We start from the raw sequence: 23,403 nt of genomic DNA, 5'->3' as shown, positions 1-23,403 counted from the left end.
TTTGTGGATTTTATGACTTAGTGGCAGAGTATAAATCACAGAGGCCCTTATAGTAAATTATGGCATACTTTATGGTACATTATTGTGTGGGACATTTGGAAGAGTAGGAATGGGAGAAATTTTTCAGAAACAGTCACAAATAAGGAGACGGTGTTGTTCAACGGATTCAACAAGGCGGTTTTTCTTTACAAAATTAGAAATAGGAATTTTTGCTATTCTGGTTTGGATTTCTACAGGAATCCGAGTTGTATTTTATTTTCGGATACTTGACTGTTTTTCAGCCATTTCTCTAAATCGTAGCCTTTAGTGTGCACCTTGAGTGTACTACTTTCTGTGCGAAAATTTAGAGTTTTGGTTTTTGCCACATCTTGTGACTTTTAATATATTTTTATTCATAAAAAAAAAATACCGAACGTGAAAATTTAGACCTTACTTATCATAAAAAAGTAAAAAAAATTAAAAAAAAAACGGAAAACGTGTTAAAACCCCGAAATTGCAACTCAAGGACCCGACTTTTGTAAACATCTGATGAGTTTCTGAAACATAAGAAGCATGCGGTTTTAAAAGTAGAAGCAGTTACAGAGGAGTGTTTCCCTAAGCCCAAATTTGGACCTTTCATTTATTTGTATTCCCAACGTAAGATCCATAGAATATAACTGAAAAATTCCAGATTTACCCCTGCCCTCTTACCAACTCCAGTCCTCGTCTTTCCGACACAGCCAAGTAGTAATATATTTAAGAAAGCAAGGGCAAATACGGAAAAAGGAAAATACGAAAACAACTAAACAAACGTATGTTATAATCACATTCTTCTCTCTTAAAATGTCAACACAAATAATCTGCAGTTTCTTCACTGCTTTGGTTAGAGCGAAGAATTGGTGCTTCTTCTTTTTCCTTTTTATAAGTTAAGTTCTTTTCTTTTTTTCTGTTCAATTTGATCCTCTTTTTCTTCTTCTTAGCTTTCAAATAATTTTACGCACAAGAGCTGATTTTCATCTTCGTTTGATCATTCTCCTCCGTTTATTTTTTATTTTATTTATTGCCGGCGATCATCGTTGTTTTCGAATTTGACTGACTTTTTTTTTCTTTTGGATTTTAAAATTTGAGATATTAATTGTTTTTTCTCTTCTTTTTTTGTGGTTAAAATGCAGGGGTTTATATTTCAAGTCATTGGCTTTTAGACATTTCTATGAAGAATTTTTTGTCAAAGGCACACTAAGAGGTACGTTTATTACTCGTTTTATTGTTATGTTAGAAAAAAAAAACTCGCGCTTAAACGACGTCGTATCAGTCAAGAATTTGGTATTATTGAAACCTTAGGATTCTTACCTTTTTTTCTTGATTTTATTTGTGTGGATTCAACTTTTTTTGGTTTGTGGACCCACCATTGTTTTTTTCCTGTGGAAATTAACATATATTCTTATACTACTAGTTACTGTCGCACGTGTGTATGTTACATGATAAACACGTGCCTCACCTGCTTTCAGTCGTAGATTTGGTGCTTAGAGATGCGCGTTACAACTTTCAAGTTTCATTTCCTTTTTCATTTTAATTGGTTTTCATATTAAATATTAAATTCAGATTTTATTCTTGATTTGTTTTATGAATGTGATTCTTGATGTAGTAGGCTAAAACAGTTTGTCATTTTTGATAATTTGATAAAAGGAGTATTTGTGAAAAAAATTAAACACACAACCTACTATTTTATTGCTAATATTTATACTATTTGAATTACAGTTCATAACTTCATTAGTATTCAATCATTTAGTACACCACATTTGAGTGGTTGCCAATAGATTGAAAGAAAGAAAATGTTGAACATAATTTGAAATTAACACATATATTAGTATTTAAAAGAAAGCTTAATATATAGTTTTAAAGAAGGCTTAATACAAATTATACTATTTAAAAATTAAAAGAGGGCTAAATATATAATTTTATAAACGTTTAATCTCTCATCGTCCACCTGGTTTTGACGTTTGTGTTAAAACAAAAACTACCGTGTTAGAGCAGAAAATCAAATCTTAGGTGTACAAAATAAAATGCCTTAATAAATCTGAACTTGTACTTATTTATCTATCTAATTCCTAAATTATTTATTTTATTAAATTATCCCTCTTAACTCCTGAACTTGAATGTATTAAATTTATTTTAATTTATATTTTATTTTTAATATATATTTAATATTTAATTTAATTAATAATTATTAATAAAACATTTTATATAAATATTAATTTTTTTTTCATGCTCTATATACTAATTTTTTTAATATATATCGTTCATTTTGCATTTATTTTATATACATTATCAGTTCTAACAAAATTCTAATGAAAATAGTTATATCTTTTTAAATAATTATTTTCATTTAATCCAATATTTATTTTAGTTTATTATACTTTTTTTGTTAATTTTAATTATTATTTTTAGATCTCATCCCATCCTTTGTAATTATTGATTAAAATAAATTAAAACAGATATTAAATAAATAAAAATAATTATTAAATAATTTATAACTTTCTTTAAAATTTATTAAAACTGATTATACATACAAAATAAACCATATCATAGTATATAAAGTATCGAAAAGCAATATTTTATTTATAATTATTAATTAAACTAAATATATATTTAAAATAAAATATAAATTTAAAAATCTCAAGTTCAAGGGTTTGGTTAAAAATGATAATTTAACAAATTTAGAGAAATGATGGGTTAAACAAAATGTTTATGGGTCAGATAGGTAAGTTAGTACAAGTTTAGAGGTCAAACGATGTACTAAGCAATATATAATTATTAAAAAAATTTAACAAAATATTTTAATAATAAATAATCAATATATAATTATTAAAAAAATCATTTTTAAATATTTATTTTAAAACTTGTACTTTAAATAATAAAAAAAAATTCTTATTTTTTTTAATATTTTTAATTTATTTTTTTTTAAAATGTTTTTAATTTTTTTTTTAAATTTTATATAAAAATATATTTAAAGAAAATAAAAAAAATATTTTTAATAAATAATAAATAACTTTTTTTATTAAATTTTACCCATTCCATTCCCCACTAATTTTGAACCAAACAAAAAATGAAAACAATCATTCTCATTCCCATTCCCATTCCGATTCCGATTCCCAACCTTAAACCAAACGGCCCTTTAGTTTATTGAATTATTTTATACCTTTAATAAAACTTATCAATTTAACATAATTACGTGAAATAGAATTAATTAAATTTAAAATCAGACCAACCGAATTACTCGGTAATTTGGCTAAATGCCTAAATCTATAAAGTTATAAAGAAAAATATTTATAAAAAAATAAAAAAATTCCATTATTTAATTAATTCGGTTTGTCAAATTTTTAAAGCTACTATTATAATCGGATTAACCAGACCGAACAAACTAAATTTACATAAATTTTTAACCGAATTTAACCGGATTGGATTGCTTTAGTTGATCATGTTTTTTTGAAAACTATAGTATGTTTTTTCTTGACATAAACTAACCATGGTACTGTAAGAAGTTTTTTCTGGGGCAGAAGTGATTTTAGAAATTACTTGGAATGGGTGCCAAGACAATCTTATCATTGTGTGGGTCAACCATTGCGGCAATGCTGTTCCTGCAGCACAAAACAATTACTTAATTCATCACAAGTTTCTATTCTTTTTTATCTTCTCACAAGTTTCCATTTAAATACTTAGTTTATGCACATATTTCATAGACTATTATGCTCTTGTCGTGACTTTTTTGTCCTCAATTTGAAAAAAGAAATGAAATAACATATTTTCTTTGGCAAATTTTTCTAAAATAACATAACTACTCCATGTTTTTAAATTTGTTACAATCTTAGCAATTTTTAATAAACAGATTGTTTAATTTGTAATGGAAGAGAGAAACAGAAATATTTAACAATGGTTATGTTTTATTAAGGGTTAATTGCAAATTCATACACGAATTTTACCCTAATTTGCAATTACAACATAACTTTGAAACTTGGCAATGTTAGTAACCAACTTTACACTTTTGGCAAATCAATACACCAAACACGAAAAACACTAACGTGGACATTGTAATATACCGCCATGTGTCGTTGCGTGATTGGTCGGTGTACCAATTTGCCAAGAAATAAAAGTTGGTTACTGACATTACCAAGTTTCAAAGTTTATGTTGTAATTGCAAATTAGGGTAAAGTTTGTGTATGCATTTGCAATTAACCCTTTTATTAATGAAGCCGACTTGTATTAAATTGTCTTATGTGTTTGCTTTATTTATATGTAATCTACAACATTGGTTTGCTCTAGGAGGTGATATTTTTAACATCTACTTGTTCCATCTTGCTACTTGTACTGTTTATAATAGTATGGAAAAACCCATCTTGATGTTTTGTAAGAAAGTCCTTATCTCGAAAAACTTATCTTTTCGATTTCTCTACTTATCATTTTGCGATTTTCATGCTCTTTTCGGTGACCAGAGGGATCGGAAAAACACAAAAGGGCATCAAGATTGCGAAAATGACAAGTAAATGACCGTACAGATAATTTTTTCGGAGTAAGGACTCCTCGAAAAAAAATGTTAAAAGTACAAGAGTCTTGGATGAATGCAGCTTAATATTATTGCAACAAATTTGTATTCTAGGCATATTTTGACCTCACCCCACCACAAAAAACAAGAATTTTTATAGAAACCACACAAATTGCTGATCCGTGCACACATAAATATTTCCCCTTGATTCTCTCTGCATAGAATTTTCATTCTTATTTTAATTGAGCTGTTCCTGCAGCAAACAATTAACAATTTAATAACATTATGTGTAATTAACCTCCCCAACAATATACAATTTTGAACCAAAGTTGTGTTCTTGTCAGTTTTCACCCCTCTTTTTCTTTTTTCTACTATTAAAGTCCCTCTTTTTACACTTTAAAACGAAAGCAAATAGGAAACTCCTAAAAAGGTAAAAAATATCCATCCCTCCATTAAAGCTCTCGATATAAGAGTTAAAAGTGTTGTGCTTTTTCTTTGTTTTCTCTTCCATTTCAATATGGTAATCATTACAGGGATGATTTTGAATACTAATTTTTAATCACATGGATTTTTCATTGGTTGGTTATCTTAACAAATTTGTGATATTCTCTGCAGATGGATTCTGTGAAACTGTCTTCCATGGCTCCGAAAAAGAGTAAATTTGCACGAACGGTCGCAAAAGTTCTTCATCTTCGAGCAGCAACTGGGATTTCTCCCACCGATGGCGTGCAGAAAGTCGAGTCCGAGGAGGTCAAAAATGATAAACTTGACACCAACACCACGGTTAAATTGTTCAGCTTCGATGACGATAAACAACTCCAAAAGAGTCTTGCTATAGAGGCTCTTCTGGCAAAACTGTTTGCGAGCATTTCGTCTATTAAAGCAGCCTATGCTCAGTTGCAGTATGCTCAGTCTCCTTACGACGTTGACGGGATCCAAGCAGCTGATCAACTGGTCGTTTCCGAGTTAAAGAGTCTATCGGAATTCAAGCAGTGTTACAATAAGAAACAGTTTGATTCTTTTCCTGACAAGACTGTGCTGATGGCCGAACTGCAAGAGCAGAAGAGTGTTTCAAAAATATATGAAATTATGGGAAATAAATTGGAATCTCAAATGAGGCTCAAGGACTCGGAAATCATATATCTTAAAGAGAAACTGGACGAGTCCGATAGCTTTAATCAATTGCTAGAGAAGAGATTAAATCAGAGTGGCCAAATTTCTGTGCCTGACAATCTTCACCGGTCAGGTTTGAATCCTAGCCATTTCATTGCAGTAGTTCGATTTACGGTCAAGTCTATTAGAAGCTTTGTCAAGTTGATGATGGATGAGATGAAAGCTGCTGATTGGGATGTGGATGCTGCAGCCGGTTCAATCGCTCCGGATGTTGTTTTTTCAAGAGACGATGATAGATGCTTCGCGTTCGAAAGTTTCGTTTGCAGGGAATTTTTCGATGGTTTTCAAATGCCAAACTTTTCTCTTCCCAGCAAAAGGTACAATAAAGAGGTATATTTTAAGAGATTCACACAACTCAAATCTATGAAAGCAAAAGACTATCTTTCCCGGAAGTCGAAATCGAAATTTGCAAAATTTTGCCGGGCCAAGTACTTGCAAATAGTTCATCCAAAGATGGAATCATCATTTTTTGGCAATTTGAGTCAAAGAAGCCTAGTGAGTTCGGGCGGTTTTCCGGACACTAGCTTCTTCGCCTCGTTTGCAGAAGCGGCAAAGCGTGTTTGGGTTCTACATTGTCTGGCCTTTTCTTTCGAGCCGGAAGCTTCAGTTTTTCAAGTGAGCAAAGGCTGCCGATTTTCTGAAGTTTACATGGAATGTGTAGCTGAGGATTCGTCATACGAAGCCGACCCTCCGGTCGCATTCACTGTTGTTCCAGGTTTCAGGATTGGTAAAACTATAATACAGAGCCAAGTGTATCTATCTCCAATTCAAACCAAGCTTACTTAATCATTGATTTGCAATGAGTTTGATCATAGCTGATTGTGTGTCTGTGAGAATGAAAAATGGACCCACACATAACATCAGAGAATGAACTGGATGACTTAGTCATCAGGATTGCATTTAGTTTAGAAAATTGATGATGATGGTTAATTTGTATTTTGTGGGCATTTGAAAAGGAATAGCGAGTGGAGTGTTGGGAACAACCTTAGATTTTGATTTATCAATTATGGAAAGACATCCTTGCAAGTTTTGTTAATATTAGGTGAATAATAGAAACATTTTGTTTATGTAAATAAATAATAGGGCTTCTTTTCATTTTTTTTTTGTGCCAAAGATATAATATCATTATCAACTACACAAGTCTCAAATGTGAGACGGCAGTACTGGCCAGAAGCGACGACGGGGCCGGAATAACCGCTGAATATTATTTTTGTTTGTGTTATGTATTAAACTCTTACTCCCCCTTAAACTCTCTGTGTGTGTTAATGAGTATGTGATGGGCGAATAAGTCACGGATCGAATCTACGGTTAGTGTTAGTTATGACATTTTTTTTTTCTCGCAAAGTAGCAGTTGTATTAATATCGGAAAATAGAAATACATAATGATTGTTTGTCAGAACGAGATAATAAAGATTACAATAATTACTCCTAAAAAGGAGGCTTTAAGGACTTTTTAGCGACTTCATGGGCCATCCAATTACACATTCGCTTAACATATGCAAAGTCGCAAGATATAAACGACGATGATAAGCGAACGGTATCAAAGATTATGACTTCTATTGTTGACAGAATATCCTTCTTGCCTTGAGCTCCAGAGATCACATTTAAGAAATCACCTTCAATAATAATATTCCTTAGACCAAGTTGAGAAGCAATCATAATGGCATGCCGCATCCCCAGTGCCTCCGCAATTTCAGGAGATACTATTCCTGGAAAACGATGAGAGCAAGAATAAGTGATGTACCCTGAAGAACTCGAACAAACCAAACCAACAGCTGCAATACGGTTACTAATACTTAAGGCCGCTTCAAAATTTATTTTGATCATTCCCGGCGGTGGAGGCCTCCACCGCTGAACCTGCCGAGTTGATCCGTTAACTATAGCCGAAGATTGATTATTCAACACATGAGCAGATGAAAATTCATGTAATTGTGCCAATGCTCTGGAATTCACTTCTGAGACTGTCCATTCGGAATTGTTAAAACACTTATCATTTCTTGCAATCCAGATTCTCCAACAAATTACTGCCATCAAATTACGTTGAAAAGGAGTGGTAAGGACGTCAAAAACTTTTACCCACCAGACATTAAATGGGATTTGACCAAAGCAATCTGAACGCAACATTAACTCAGAATGGAACCATATACTTTTTACCAAAAAACATGAATAAAAAAGATGTTCAACTGATTCTTCAAATAGACCACAGATACGACAAGTCGAGGCGATTGAAGGACATCACACTTGAAGATTCATACCCACTGGAATTCTGTTTAACAATAATTTTCATATAAAGATACGAATTTTCGGCGGGACTTTAAGATCCCAAACACGTGACCAAAAATTTTCAGTAGTAGACGAGAGATTAGTGGTAGAACTATGACCATTCACACTAGTAGATAACAATAGTTGAGAGGCTATATGGTACCCTGATTTGACCGAATAACGACCATTTTTAGTAAACGACCATATTAATTTATCATTCAGAGATGGGTCAATACTTAAATGAAGAGACATAATAACTTGAACATCAGAGTCTTGAAATAAGTGGGAGAGTAAGGGAAAATTCCAATGGGGCGGATTGGGTAGTATAAGCTGACTTACTTGAGAAATATTAAACAATACATCTGACCTGCGATTAGCCATGAATGGATAATTAGTCGGGAGCCATGGATCCTTCAAACAGTTGATCATAGAACCATTTCCGACTTGCCAACGTATACCTCTAAGTAACACCTCTCTTCCTTTAAGAAAACCTTGCCATGCCCAACTAGACTTATACGGTTTACGGGCCTCCAAAAAGGAACAATGTGGAAAATACTTACCCTTAAAAATCTTATAAAATAACCCATCAGAAGGTTGACTCAACCGCCATCCTTGTTTAGCCAAAAGAGCTAAATTAAACGATTCCATATCACGAAAACCTAATCCTCCATCTTGTGTAGAAGCACATAAATTACGCCAGCTAACCCAATGAATGCCAGAGTTAGAATGATGTTGGTTCCACCAAAAGCGTGCCATCATGCCGTTCAACTCGTCACATAAGCTCTTAGGAAGCTTAAAACACGACATAAGAAATACCGGAAGGGATTGTATAACTGATTTGATTAAAACTTCCTTACCACCCGGGGATAGAAATTTTTCTTTCCAACCAAAAAGACGTGATGAAACTCTTTATTTTATTTCAGCAAACGTTTATGTTTTCGATCTATTTATCACAGCTGGAAGGCCAAGGTATCGGTCTTGTGCTCCTGTGTTGGAAATTCCCAATATTTGAGCTAGGTAAGGTCGTAGCCTCTGAGGTGTATTTATACTGAACATGACACAAGATTTATCCAAATTTATCTGTTGTCCACTGGCATGACAATAACATTCTAGCAAAGTGAGGATCTTATCACATTCATCCACCGTTGCTTGTGAAAAGAGAATTGAATCATCTGCAAACAAAAGATGAGTCACTGTAGGACAATATCTCCCAATTTTGATGCCCAACAGACTCTAATGTTCATTTTCTTTGTCTAAAAGGTAGGAGAAGCCTTCTGCAACAATTAAGAATAAGAAAGGAGACAATGGATCACCCTGCCTAATACCACGGGTAGGGTTAATAACATGGGTAGGCTCTCCATTTACCATAACTGTATAAGTAACAGTTGATACACACTCCATAATCCAAGATATCCAAAGCGGGTGGAAACCCAGAACAGTCGTCATATGTTCCAAAAACATCCATTCAACACGATCATATGCTTTACTTAAATCAAGTTTAATAGCCATGAATTGTTTATCTCCTGATCTCTTGTTCTTCATGTAGTGGATCAATTCATGAGCTATCAAAATATTATCAGAAATGAGATGTTCTTGAATAAAGGCACTTTGTGCCGAACTGATAATATGTGGCATAACTTGTTGAAGCCTTGAAGACATCAATTTTGAGATAATTTTATAAAAGACCGTACACAAGCTTATTGGCCTTAAGTCTTTAACTGTTCGCACGTTTTGAATTTTTGGAATTAAAACAATACGTGTCTGGTTAAAATTGCGCAAAAGTTTTCCAGACCTAAGTAAGATTAAAATTATAATTGAAGTATTAGTAATAAAATAAAAGTACAACTATCTTTAGAATTTTAATAATGACTTGTCTTAGCAAATAACTTTTAAGACCATAAGCATTAAAAAGTAGCAAAGTACTAATACTTATTAATTTATATGAGAGAATAAAAAGTATTATATTTAAATTGTTATTTTTATTTTTATAAGACAATCAAACAGTGCAAATACAAAAATGAGTTCTCCGAATGAGGCAGAAAATGAAGATTTTGACCATAGTGTAAGTTTAGTGAATTATAATTAAGTATTAGTAATAGCATGTATTTGTTAAAACTGATAATCTGAACAAAGTACAAAATTTTGGTATCATAGATACTCAATAGTAGATGTGTACTATTGTAAAGGTGTAATATTTATAAGATACATAGATTTAAAAATAAAATTAGACCTGTACCAATATAGAAAAGTTGGAAATGAAATAATATACGAATATTGGACTTATAGAGTTTTATATCAATAAATCAATAAATCATGATGCCAATTGAGAAATGTACCTTTTATGTATAAAGTATGTTTAAACATTAGACAGATGAACCGTTAAGATCAACTATATATATAAAAAGTAAGATTGTGAAAATTATATCAGAGTATTATATATAGAGGGCAATAACAGCAATATAATGATAAATTTTCTAGACCAAAGATTGAAAGCATGGAACAAATTGAGAGTTACAAAAATTAAGGACTCGTAGGTTAAGTTAGAATGATGTTCAACGATCCAAAAACTTACTTTTAATGGATAATAATTAAATTTATTACCTAAACTATATCCAGTTCCTAGTTTATTCTGTTAATTTAATGGTAATTTGATAATAATCAAGCTTATAAGAAGTTATTGCGAAAAAGGTTATAAATATTTTAAGTATATTAAAATTAAAACATTCATAAGTAAAAGGTATAGTATAATAATTGAAAATATGATAACATCTGGATTATTGAGTTAGTACAGATACTATGTTTTTGCATAAATGTTAATTGCATAACTAAGGTTATAGATTGATAAATTAACAAAATAAGATATAAAGAAAAATAAAGACAGGGGCGAATTTAAAGGAAAATAAATTTTACGAGCAGGAAGAGCGGAGTACCTGAAGAAGTCACGGACATTTAATATTATATCCTTCTTAATTAAATCCCAATATGTCTGAAAAAATTGTGCAGTCATACCATCATCTCCTGGTGAACCTGTCGGATTGATATCAAAAACCGCTTTCTTAATTTCCAAATCCGTCACATTTGATATGAGAACAGAATTCATAGCAGAAGTCACCCGACAACGAAGACCATTAGTTACTGTATGGAATTGTGATGGAGAACAAGATGAAAAAATGGATATAAAATAATTTTCAATTACTTTCTGCATTTGTTGTGGATCAGAGGTCCATATACCATTCTCATCTTCTATTTCTTTTAAACGATTATTAATCGACCGTTGTCTCGAACATGCATGAAAATATGCAGTGTTAGTATCACCCTCTTAACAACCGCACTCGAGACTTTTGACTCCAATACATTTCCTCCTTAGCGACTTCATTTGATAAATCTTTTTCTAGCTTCTCTATCAAATCAACATCTGATGCTTGCAAATTATCTTTGAATAGTGCAATCTCCCCTTTCAGTCTAAAGATGGCACTATCTGAATTGGAGTAGGACGACTTTGACCATTGGATAAGATTTATCCGACAAGCTGTAATCTTGGAGGAGAGGTTGGTCATATAAGAATTCCTATAATCTTTGTTCCAAGTGTTCTCTACAATTTGATTTACTGATTCATTCCCAGTCCAGCGTTTATCAAAGCAAAACAATTTTGGCCTTCTGCGGGTTGTAGCGGAATTACAGAATAATATTGGTCTGTGATCAGAACCCAGTTCATCAAGATGTCTTACACAGGCTGTCGGGAATCTAATCCTACAGTCAGGGGAGAAGAGAACACGATCTAGCCTTTCCATTATATTTGAAAGATCTCGTCTCCGATTATTCCAAGTAAAAGGAAAACCAGTATACCCAATATCTTCAAGGTGGAAAGAGTTAAGGAAAAGATTAAATTGAGTAGTTTTTCTAGAATCATATATATTGCCACCTCTCTTTTCAGAGGCCTATAACAGGATATTGAAGTCGCCGATCAAGAGAAAATGATTTCCTAGGTCATTTTTTTAAGTTCAAGAGATTAGAGAATTGGGACTGACGGATATTAAAATCTGTACTTAAATATACGAAAATTATATGGAGAAGGAAAGAGGATGAAGGATGCGAAATAGAGCAATGTATAAAGTAGGAATCTGAAGACAGAATATGGATCTGAATATCCGATTTCCACCCAAGTACAAGCCCCCCTGATATCCCATTTGGATCAACTATGAAGCAATCTTTATAGCCCGCTACTGACATACGGCGTTTAACAAGATTTGACTCATTTTTTGTTTCCATCAAAAAAATAAGATCTGGACAGTGAGTTTTGGATAAGGACTTTAGCTGATGGAAAGTCAATATATTGCCCAAACCTTGGGTATTCCAACTCAAAATTTTCATTATATTTAATGCACAGGAGTAGCCAACAGAGTATTACCACTTCTATCAAACAACCAAACTACTTAGAGCCTTAAGACTTTTAACTGTACACCTGAATCAAGATATAAATATCAAGCTTAGAAAGTAAAAAAGGAACATTAAGTAAAATAAAATTATCTATTAGAATATAGAACTAACAGTATATAGGTTTACTAGATAGAAAAAATGAAAACAGAATAAAGAGTCTGTCCCTTGAAATCGAAAACTCAATAGATAACTTTCTCACTGTTTAAAATACATGTAACGATGAAAAATTTAAATTGTATTTAAGACACAGAATTTGTGTGTTTTATAAACAAGGCATAACAGGTGTTAACTGCAGATAAAGAAATTAATTGACGAAAGACAGAAAAAGAAATCGTCATGCCTTGAATTTCATGGATGGCGGTTTCTCCATTTGTGATAATAATGATAATATGATACTGTTGGTACACAACACCAAGTTCTTTTAATTAAAGTTCATCAAATTTCTCAAAGTCACCGTCAACTACTATTGATCAAGGATTGCGATTCTGAAGGATTCAACACTGGTAGTGGGTGGTAAAGGTATGATTTTATTCCATGAATCTTAATTATCTTAACACGATTTGGACATAGTATAAGATTTAACTTACATCAAATTGACAGAAAACATTTATTTGCAACTTTTCTTTTATCAAGTTCAATTCTTGCCTTTTTTTTGTAAAATTAGCCATTAGAGTATATTTTTTGTAGTTTTTCTTCTTTAAATGTTCTTCATCAACAATATTTAGAAAAGTTACCTGTCGATTTCTTTTAGTAACCCGCTATTAGGGCTGAGCACGGTTCGGTTCGGTTCGGTTCGGTGTTCAAAAACCTCAAACCAAACCAAACCAACCCTATAAATATAAAAACCAAATTATACTGCTTCGGTTGACGGTTTTTTCGGTTTGGTTAACCGAAATGTCGGTTTATTTCGGTCTGGTTTGGTCGGTTCTCATTTAAAAAAAGATAGAGAAAAATTTATAAAAATATAAAAAAAATGGTCCATATTAACCAATTTGTAGGACCTATAAATTTACAGACTAAGAATATAACATAATAACCTGTTTACAAACTAAACATCAAAATAAAGCAAGTTTACAAATTATAGGACCTATAACTTTACAGCCTTTTAATTACAAAACAAATACATATAATTCAGGCCAAAAAATAGCATATAGAGGACCAATATAAACAAAAACAGGTCCAAAAAATGAGCTTAGCTCCCAAAAAATTAGCTAGCTTCAAAAATGCAATATAGACAGCCTTGCTCCAAAAAATTAGTCCCCACAAAAAGTGCATCTGCAACTGCAAGCCTGAAAAACAGAAACAAAAAGAATGAAATAAGTTTTCATAGTAAAACAACAAAGCAAAATTAAAAATTGAATTCAAAACTATCTAAATAATCATAAGTTTGGCTCAGCATCTTAGTTTTTAAGTCAACAGTAACTCAACTCTTAAAAGGCAACAAAAAACTAATGTCGCACAATTAAAAATCAAGTAATTCTAGACTTAAATGTGGAAGCTTCATCATAGCCAACAAAAATGAAAAAAAAAAAGCAGACATAATCATATAGTCAAGGCTCAGCATCTTAGTTTTTAAGTCAAACATTAACTCAACTCTTAAAAGGCAACAAGAAAAAAAATGGATGTCGCACAATTAAAAATCAAGTAACTCTAGACTTAAAGGTGGAAGCTTCATCATAGCCAACAGAAATTGTAAATTAGCATAAGACAGAGAAATCCATCCAATTGCAGTCACTACATACAATTGCAGCAAACTATACAAAGACAGATCTCAGCATTGTGAAATGCTAAATCAGGCTCAGTTCAAGTGCATCTATCAAGTATGAAATACATAAGATTATAAAAGAGGTGGCAGCAAACAATGTAGTGCCTCAACAATTCACAACCTTAAGCAATCTAACTTGGATGTCAAATCATCATAGCCATATATTAAACAAAGCATAATAAGACAGAGAAATCATGGCAGAACATAAAAAGCAACCAAGATCTCTACTATGTCTAAACTAAGCTATCAGAAAGGGACTATCAGAAAGGGACTATCAGAAAGGTACTATCAGAAAGATACTATCAGAAAGGGACTATCAGAAAGGGACTATCAGAAAGGGACTATATCAGAAAGGGACTATATCAGAAAGGGACCACAGATGTAAGCAACATCAAACTTCCACCAGATTAGGTAATCAAAATAGCAAATAGTCAATAAGTAAATGACAGAAGATTAAATAGTTATAGACAAACTATTAATCATTTGCTGGATCTTGATATCCTGCAAAAAAAAAAAAAAGTTAAACAACTAGAAGAAAAACATAAGTAAATTAAAACACAAAATTAAAATATAAAGTTACCTTCTTCTAGCTCCTCCAACTCTTCCAAAGCCTGTTCAACAGAAACAGGCTTTGATGGGTCTCTAAACCAATCTTGAGTGCAAATCAAGGCCTCAACAATCTTAGGAGTAAGACAGCTCCTAAAGTCATCAAGGACTCTACCACCAGTGCTAAAAGCAGATTCTGAAGCAACTGTGGAGACTGGTACAGCTAGCACATCACGAGCAATCCTTGAGAGGACTGGAAACCTCTGAGAATTGAACTTCCACCAGTTCAGAATATCAAAACCACTATCATTGGGAACCACTGCCTCACTTAAATAGACATCTAGTTCAGATTTTTTGCTTCCACCCACACCACCAGTCTCCAACATTTGTTGCATGAACCTCTCTTTCAACACTGAATTGGCTTGAGATAACTGGCCAGAATTTTCATTTGAGGGGCTACTCTGGCCAGCAGTAGCCAATTCTTTTTTGTATTGCACATCATAATCATTAAACAGAGAAGCAAAGTCCTCCATCAAACAAGCAAACAAGAATTTTCCCTTTTGAGACCCATACATCCCACAAAGTGTGTACTCCATAAACACAATTCTATCCCTAGGATCCAAAATATTAGCAAAGAAAATAATCTTATTCATCACTAACGGTTCACCCCAATACTTGTCAAATTTTGCTTTCATTTTAGTTCCCATTAATCTCAAAGATAGATCACTAGAAGCAATCCAATCTTGCAAAATTGTACATAAGTCAGAAATTTCATTCAAATGGTTGTTTGCAGTCACATAAAGAGAACCAGAAATTCTCAAAGTCATTTTGTAAAAGCACTCTAACATACCACATAATTCCCTAACATTTTCCCAATCACTGAAAGTAGGCACATTTTCACCCAAATCTGCTTTAAAACTAGACTCAACTTCCTCATACTCTTCAAAGACTTTCTGATAAAGTAAGGCAGTACTCAACATAAGATATGTAGAATTCCACCTAGTTGGAACATCCAAACATAAAGAGCGCTTACACACAGTTTCAGTTGACAGTTTACAAGCTTTAAACTTACTTAACCTAAGTGGTGAATTCTTAATGTATCTTACTGCCCCTCTAACCTTCTCATAAGAGGAACCAGACTCCTTCAATCCATCAGACTCAACTAGATTAAGTATGTGAGCAACGCATCTCATGTGTGCATACTTGCATCTCTCAGGTGTAGTGCCCCAACTTAACATTTTTTTCATGAAAAAACCCATTGCAGTACTATTATTTTCTGCATTATCAAGAGTCACAGAAAAAATGTTTTTCACCCCCCACTCTTGCAAACAAGATTCTAATGCCTTAGACAAGTATTCACCCTTATGCTTAGAACAAGGGACAAAAGATATAATCTTTTTATTGAGCTTCCAATCATTGTCAATGTAGTGGGCAGTGATACACATATAATTAAGTCTTTGATTAGATGTCCATGTATCACTAGTTAGACTCACTCTCTGTGTACATGTTTTCAAAATTTTTTTCAGTTTTAATTTCTCTTCCACAAACATGCTATAGCAGTCTCTATTCACAGTGAATCTAGAAGGAATTTTAAACATAGGACAAGCAACACTCATTAACTTCCTAAACCCCTGTTTCTCAACAAATCTAAAAGGCAATTCATCAACAACTATCATATATGCAACAGCCTGCCTAATTACATCCTGATCAAATTTCCATGCAGCAACATTAAACATACCACCAACATCAGGACCAGCATTAGAAACAGGTTGAAAAGAGAGAAGAGCTTGCCTGGTTTCAACAGTGGAGGGGTGTTTAGTACACCTAATCATATGACTCCTCAATGTAGATGTGCCATTTTTTTTGGCGTTGCAGTTATACATACGAGCACAGTACTTGCACTTTGCTTGCATTATAACACCTTTTCCATCTCTTATGGAATCAAAATGATCCCACACCACTGATCTTTGCAGGGACTCTTTTCTTTTTCTTGGATTTGCTTCCACATTAGCAGTTTGTCCAGCAACAGTAGGGTCATTTCCAGCATTGGCTTCCATTTGCACATTAGCATTTTGGCCATCACTATCAGAGTCATGTACAGGCACGGCTTCCACACCAGCTACTTGGCCAATTTGTGGCTCAAGTTGGTTAGCTGTCAGATTTGTTTCCATCTACAAAAAACCATCCAAGGACAATAAAAAACTCATCAGAGATGCAATAAAAACAGAGCATCAAACTTTCACAATCACAACCATATAAACACAGGAAAATCAAGCATCAGAGGCAGACCAAAGTCATATTACCTTTTAATTTGCCTTTCAAAGCTTCCACCAAGTATTTTTTCCCAGATAACCTTCGAGATAATTGTTCATGAAAGAAAATAAACAAACAGGAACACACTTAATAAGCAAACAGAATCTCATATATACCCAGATTAGATATAACAAAGTAAAAGAAGATTAACCTCAGATATACCTCAAAATCTAGTTATTTTCTTAAGAAATTCAAGATCTGCAACAAGAAACAACGAAACACAAAAAAAGTTAGATCCAGAAGATTAAAACAAATTTTAATAAACAAGAATTTTTAAAAACCTTTGAACCGAGTTTATTTACCTTAAAGTTCAGGTATATCTTCACAAAATCAACACAGATTTTGTTGATTCAAACATTTAGAATCAGAAACTTAACATGCGAGAACGATGTTTAGTACAAGAACGATGCCTGACCAGTGAGCAGATGATGAATCCATTACGAACGAAGAGAGATTAGGGTTTGTTACAGAGAGGAGTTGAATCGATTGAATCCATTAGTAACGATTAGGGTTTGTTACAGAGAGGAGTTGAATCGATTGAATCGATTGATAAAATAACTAGACTAGGGTTTGTTACAGAGAATGAGAGAAATTAAAGAGTGAAGTGAGAAATTGAGAAAGATTAGGTTTGAATCTGCAAACCAAGAGAGAAGAAGATGAAGAGAGATTAGAGAGACTGAGAGAGAGATTAGGGTTTTTGTTTCAGAGAATGAGAGAAATGAAAGAGTGAAGTGAGAAAATGAGAGAGGCGGCGAGGTTTGGGGGGTAGAATAAAATTAGGGCTTCATTTTTTAAGGGTGAAAATTACAAAGCAACCCCTCCCCTCTATAGATAAAACGACGTCGTTTTATCTTTCTCGGTTTTCGGTTCGGTGCGGTTAACCGACCCCTAAATCCAAACCGTAACCGAAAACCGGAAATTTTAAAATTCCTAAACCAAACCACACCGTTTTAACCATTATAACCACACCACAATTATTTTCGGTTCGGTTTGGTCCGGTTTACCGGTTTGGTCCGGTTTTTGCTCAGTCCTACCCGCTATAACCAATTTTAGAATAACATAATCTTTTTTCTGGGATATATTTAAAAGTTTAGTTAAGTATAATGGTTTCTTATAAATATTTTGTTTTGAAAATCATAGATTAATTAAAATAAAATTTTATGTGTCAAATATATATATATATATATATATATATATATATATATATATATATATATATATAAATATATAAATAATGGTTCGGAATACAATGGTGAAACGTGAAACCTGTCACCGCTTTACTGTTGTCGCTGTTTATGTTTCTTTTTTAATTTTGTTGATACTGATTAGAAGTCGGAAGCATATTTCTCAAATGTCATAGGAGTATAGATAAAAGTCTCATCTTTCAGTCGGTTACATTTCATTGAAAATTTGATTGATTGCTTTTGTTGTTTAATTTGACTTTTATATGATGTTGTTACAGACCATATAATATTTTCCTCTCCTTGTCTCAAAATATTTGCTTTATGTGTATGATTTAAAACATATATTAAATTAGACTTAAATATTAGTTTCTGCTATTAACTTTCACAATTAAATTAATTCCCCAATATTGGTGGTATTTTCTCTCCCTGTGTGGATGGTTATCTTTTCTCCGAAATTTCTATTTAACACTAATCAATATGTCAAAAATAAAAACTGGTTCTTAATTTGGCCGTGAAGTGTTGATGGGTATGATTTTGATTATTTGTTGTAGAACATTTTTCGATAACTATTTCATATGTCAAAAATAAAAACTGGTTATTAGTTGATAGTGACCAATTATTTTAAAAAAAATGAGAAAATGTGTTTTTATTTTTCATTTTTGAATTCATATTTTATATATTTTATCATTCATTGTATTAATCAAATGCACAAATATCTTAAACTATGATAAGGCGAATACTAACGAGGATATTGAATATATTGGTGTGCTCCTTGTGAGATTATCGTACTCCTTGTGAGGTTTTGTACTCTTTATCAGGTTATTGTACTCCTTGTGAGGTTTTATACTACTTGTGAGGTTTTTGTAATTCTTGTGAGGTTATGTACTTCTTGTGAGGTTATTATATTTCTTCTAAGGTTCTGCATTAATTGAAATAATTTTTTTGGATTAATTGACATTTTGCAGTTTAAATAGTATATCCAATAACCTTGTATGGTCATGATACTTCTCATCAACGTAATTTGTTGGTAGTAATAGGTTGGAGAATACATATGCGTAATCACGGACCATAATAATTTCATTCCCATTTGGGTGTTTCTTTCCCCTTTGTGGGTGACTATATCACATAGTTGATTTATTATTTTGTAGAGTTTTTAATTTTTTTATAAGAGGGGCCTCCCAATCGGCCCCTCTAACTCCTATTTTTGGTAGATAATTCGGGAAGCCTCCTCTAGCATCAGGTATGATTACACTAAACTATTATTTTATTTTATAAATAAATAAACAAGTATGCTATGGTGGGAAACCTTTTCTGGATAGTTTTTCAATCTACGCTACTACATGGTGCAATAAACTCACAAGGTACTACTATAATATCATATCATTTCTACCAACGGTACGTGTCTTGGTCATCTTTAAAATTGTCATTTTATTTTATTGTTCTACCGTTTGTTTAACAAATTATTTAAACTTTGCTTTATCTAAATTTGTTAAATGGATGTGTATTTGGATGGCTCGTATAGTAGCTACAAAGTCCACATATTATTATTTGTTTAAAGAATGGCTCATTTCCTTCATGGGATGGTCATTCTTCCATATTTTATATATTGTTATCTCAGGTAAAAAAAAAAACTACACAAGTCTCGATTCTAACAACATAATTTGGGCTAGCGAATTACAACAAAAAATACTATCATTATGGGCTTTTTTGGCAACTTCATGTGCCACCCAATTACAAGCTTATTTTCACAAAACTAAACGAATATGATAAGAGATTCCGACACTTCACACGACAGTCTTGCAAAACAACATTGCAGTCAGCGTCCACCAAAGCATTCCTTTGCATAGCGTCAATAATACACTTTGCATCGCCTTTGAAAATAGGCACCGAAATCCTGAGGGCAACCGCTAGCGAAATAGCTTCCCTCAAAGCTAACGCATCCACCAGCGCGCGGGTGATGAAATATGAGAAAGTTACGAGCAGCTGAGAACACAACCTTCCCCGAATGGTCTCGCACAACAGAAGCGCACGCCCTGGTTCTGAAATTGGAGCTGTAAGCTCCATCAAAGTTAATTTTGTGAGCGTTAAAAGGGGGAGGCTGCCATTGAAGTATCTCAGGATGACCTGTAGCATTCTGATCTTGCCGGGCAGCAGCATTTCGATAAACAGCCGAACCCCATTCAGCTTTCAGATCACTTGCTGTTTGTAGCACATCCCTCGGGTCTCTATTTTCCTCTCTAAAAATCAGAGAATTTCTAGCCAATCAAATTGCCCACAGAAGCCAAACCACCATAAGGAGCTACTCATTACCCTACTCACTATCTGAGAGCAAATCAACCACATGAAAAATCTCAAAAATACTTACATAGGTAACAAGTTGGGAACAACACTTTAAAACCAAAAAGAATTGCTTGAGCACGTGATTTTAGAAAATCATTTGCACCAAACACTTTTTCTGGACAAGAGGAAGAAAGGGAAATCGATGGTGAAGATTATTACCCATCCCGCGTCAATCGAATTAGGGGCTGTGACCTAAGGAGGAGGGGAGAGGGAAAATTTACTACTCACATGATAATAATCGACAGCGGAATGCGGCGGCCCGTGCAAAGGCGGAACTAGAAAATTTAAAATGGGGGGCAAAAAAAAATTATCATAGAAAATACAACTAATTATAATAGAAATAAATATATATATATATATATATATATATATATATATATATATCAAACCATGATACATACTCAACAAAATAGTTAGAATGTTGGTACAATTAATAATAACTCTATTTTTGAAAAAAAGTTGAGACACTAAATTGTCTTTTTCTAAAAGTTTGCGGGGGCACGCTACTTCATCCTAAAGGGCTGGATCCGGCCCTCGGCCGGTGGTATCAATTTACATAAAAATAAGAGAAAATTACAAGAAAATTCTAAAACCGGAGATAATTAACAAAAATACTAAGTGATCTTATTTCTTTCATTCAATGTTAATTTAGTTTTACAAATAAAAGCTAAAAACGGTAACTGATTACAAAGAGTACGAAATTAATACTAACCTTACATGTGGCAGTAAATGAATATTTTGTGAAAGACATATTTTGATATGTAGAGGTGGTGTGTATCTTTTCCATTTTCATCAATATCCATTTTCCCTTTCTCTCTCCCATGACCTCCATTTTCTCTGAGCTTTAACTTCCATTTCTTTTGAATTTTTTCCATTTTCTTCAGTTATACAATACAAACAGTCCCTTAATTATAGCCACGATTTTTTCAGTTATTCTTTTCAATCATTTTTATCAAGCATACCAACGTTATAGCTCAGAGTATAAATAACACTATGGTAATTTCTACTAGATCAACACCTATAGTTGATAAAGAAAAAAAAAGTAAAAAATCCAAAATGAAGCGGAAATTAACTAAAAAGGGAAATGCAGGTGGTGATGATGGTGAAAAAGCTAACTTAGCCTCTGATTTGAAGATGAAGGGGAAGGCTGTTGAGACTGCTTTGTTGAAAAAAAGAAAGTTAAACTTTGATGTTAATCTTGGAAAGATGGAGGAGAAATCTGGTGGAAAGAAGGAGGAGAAATCTGGTGGAAAGAAGGAGGAGAAATCTGTTGTTATTAGAGAAAATACTCGTTTAATTAAGGTATTGTCATTTGATTTTTTTTTTTGTATTTTTTCTCTTAATCTTTGTATGTTATATGTTTTCCATTTTTTACTGATATATTGTTTACTTTTTTTTTTCTGATTTATATTAAAATGGTATTTGTCATGTATATGATAATCTGTTTGGTTTTACACTATGTTAATTTCGTTTTTTTTTTTATGTATTTGTTATATATTTTTTATGTATTATGCTAGACATGTCTTTTTAATAATGTTTCATTGTATATTACTTTTAATAATTTTGTTGTATAGAATATGTATTATTTATGTATCTGTCATGTATTGTTTTTGTGATCTTTCTGTTTTTAATTTTTTTTGTAGAATTGGGAGTATCTGCTTCCTCCTGACGAACATTATAGTTGTAGAATCACCATTGCTCCACGGTTTAATTTTTTTGAAACTGTAAAGCAAATTTTAACACCACCACAGTTGGAACTTTTCTGTGGTACTTTTCTCGGTCATTTTCTTGACCTTAAACCAATGTTTAACCAGCCACAGCTTTTGCATTCCCTATTGTTGCGTGAGCTGACGCATCTTAATGATTCAGAATTGTGGTTGAAGATTTCCGGCTACAAGCTGCGTTTTAGCATAGAGGAGTTTGCAGTTATAACCGGGTTAAACTGCGTTGGCGATTGTAATACGCTCTCGTATTCTGCTCCGAAAAATAGGCTGGTAGATACATATTTCCCGACTGGTGAAGTTACTAGAGATAGCTTGGGTTTTGTATTGATGAGTAAGGTGTTTAGGAGTGACGAAGATGCTGTCAAGTTGGCTGTTATTTACGTGTATGAGTGTTTTTTGTTTTCTAATGAATCTAAATATCAAAATGTGAATAGATTCTTAGTTGACATGGTTGATAGCGGTGATTACAATTCCTTTCCGTGGGGAATTCTTGTTTTCCGAAACACAATTGCTGATATGAAGAACCATGTTTTTTCCAACAAGCGTCTTCAATTTTACAGGCTTAATGGCTTCCCTCTTGCACTTCAACTCTGGTTTTATGAAGTTTACCCCGCTGCCAAAATGAAAATTTGTTTGTTGGACGAAGATGCTGCAGCGGTTCCTTGAATGTTGAAGTGGTACAACGTGAAGTTGGCTCTTAAAAAGATGTTTCTCAATGAATTTTGTTTAATCAAACGCGTGAGCAGGTTTGTTAATCTGTTTTACAGTATTATATATTTATTGTTTATGTATTTGTATTTTTATTATATTAAAAATTGTTTAATAAGTGTTCTGCCTGTTATTTATACCAGCTGAAGTTGAAAAATATTGTGCCATCGCTTCAAGAAAAGTCTAATCTGGTTCTTTCGGATTTTTCCAAACTGGTAAAACAAAAATTGTCGAAAATGTCGATAACTCAAGTGATGATGATCAGAGTCTTGGTGATTTTTTGAAGCTCAGAAAGGGTGAATCATCTAAGCAACGAACAAGCTTCTCCCGATTGAAGAATCAATTGGATGTGTTTGTTGCAAATCAAAAAGAACAATCTGCTGCTATTTTATCCATTAATAACAAGTTGAGTGTCATTATCGATGTTGTGCT

General features: G+C 32.9%; 2 protein-coding genes across 4 annotated transcripts; one reads left to right on the top strand and one right to left on the bottom strand.

The window, feature by feature from the left end:
* The first annotated feature begins 821 nt into the window (after positions 1-821).
* LOC126670249 (protein GRAVITROPIC IN THE LIGHT 1-like) lies at positions 822-6,784 on the top strand. Of its 3 annotated transcripts, XM_050363935.2 has the most exons (3): positions 822-904; positions 1,152-1,222; positions 5,135-6,784. In XM_050363935.2, exon 3 carries the CDS (start codon positions 5,135-5,137, stop codon positions 6,476-6,478), a length of 1,344 nt encoding a protein of 447 aa, XP_050219892.1. In that variant the 5' UTR covers positions 822-904; positions 1,152-1,222; the 3' UTR covers positions 6,479-6,784. The 3 variants fall into 3 exon arrangements, with proteins under 3 accessions (XP_050219892.1, XP_050219893.1, XP_050219891.1); XM_050363936.2 differs by lacking the exons at positions 822-904; positions 1,152-1,222 and adding an exon at positions 4,596-4,949; XM_050363934.2 differs by lacking the exons at positions 822-904; positions 1,152-1,222 and adding an exon at positions 4,956-5,039.
* A 5,603-nt stretch (positions 6,785-12,387) lies between these two features.
* On the bottom strand, positions 12,388-17,090 carry LOC130015101 (zinc finger BED domain-containing protein RICESLEEPER 2-like). The gene is made up of 4 exons (XM_056104642.1): positions 17,006-17,090; positions 14,737-16,873; positions 13,567-13,680; positions 12,388-12,416 (listed from the first exon to the last, which is right to left on the bottom strand). Exons 2-4 carry the CDS (start codon positions 16,871-16,873, stop codon positions 12,388-12,390), a joined length of 2,280 nt encoding a protein of 759 aa, XP_055960617.1. The 5' UTR covers positions 17,006-17,090.
* Positions 17,091-23,403: the final 6,313 nt, after the last annotated feature.

Source organism: Mercurialis annua, linkage group LG2 (assembly GCF_937616625.2).
Source record: "Mercurialis annua linkage group LG2, ddMerAnnu1.2, whole genome shotgun sequence".
NCBI lineage: Eukaryota > Viridiplantae > Streptophyta > Magnoliopsida > Malpighiales > Euphorbiaceae > Mercurialis > Mercurialis annua.
This window is presented reverse-complemented; position numbering and strand designations above follow the sequence as displayed.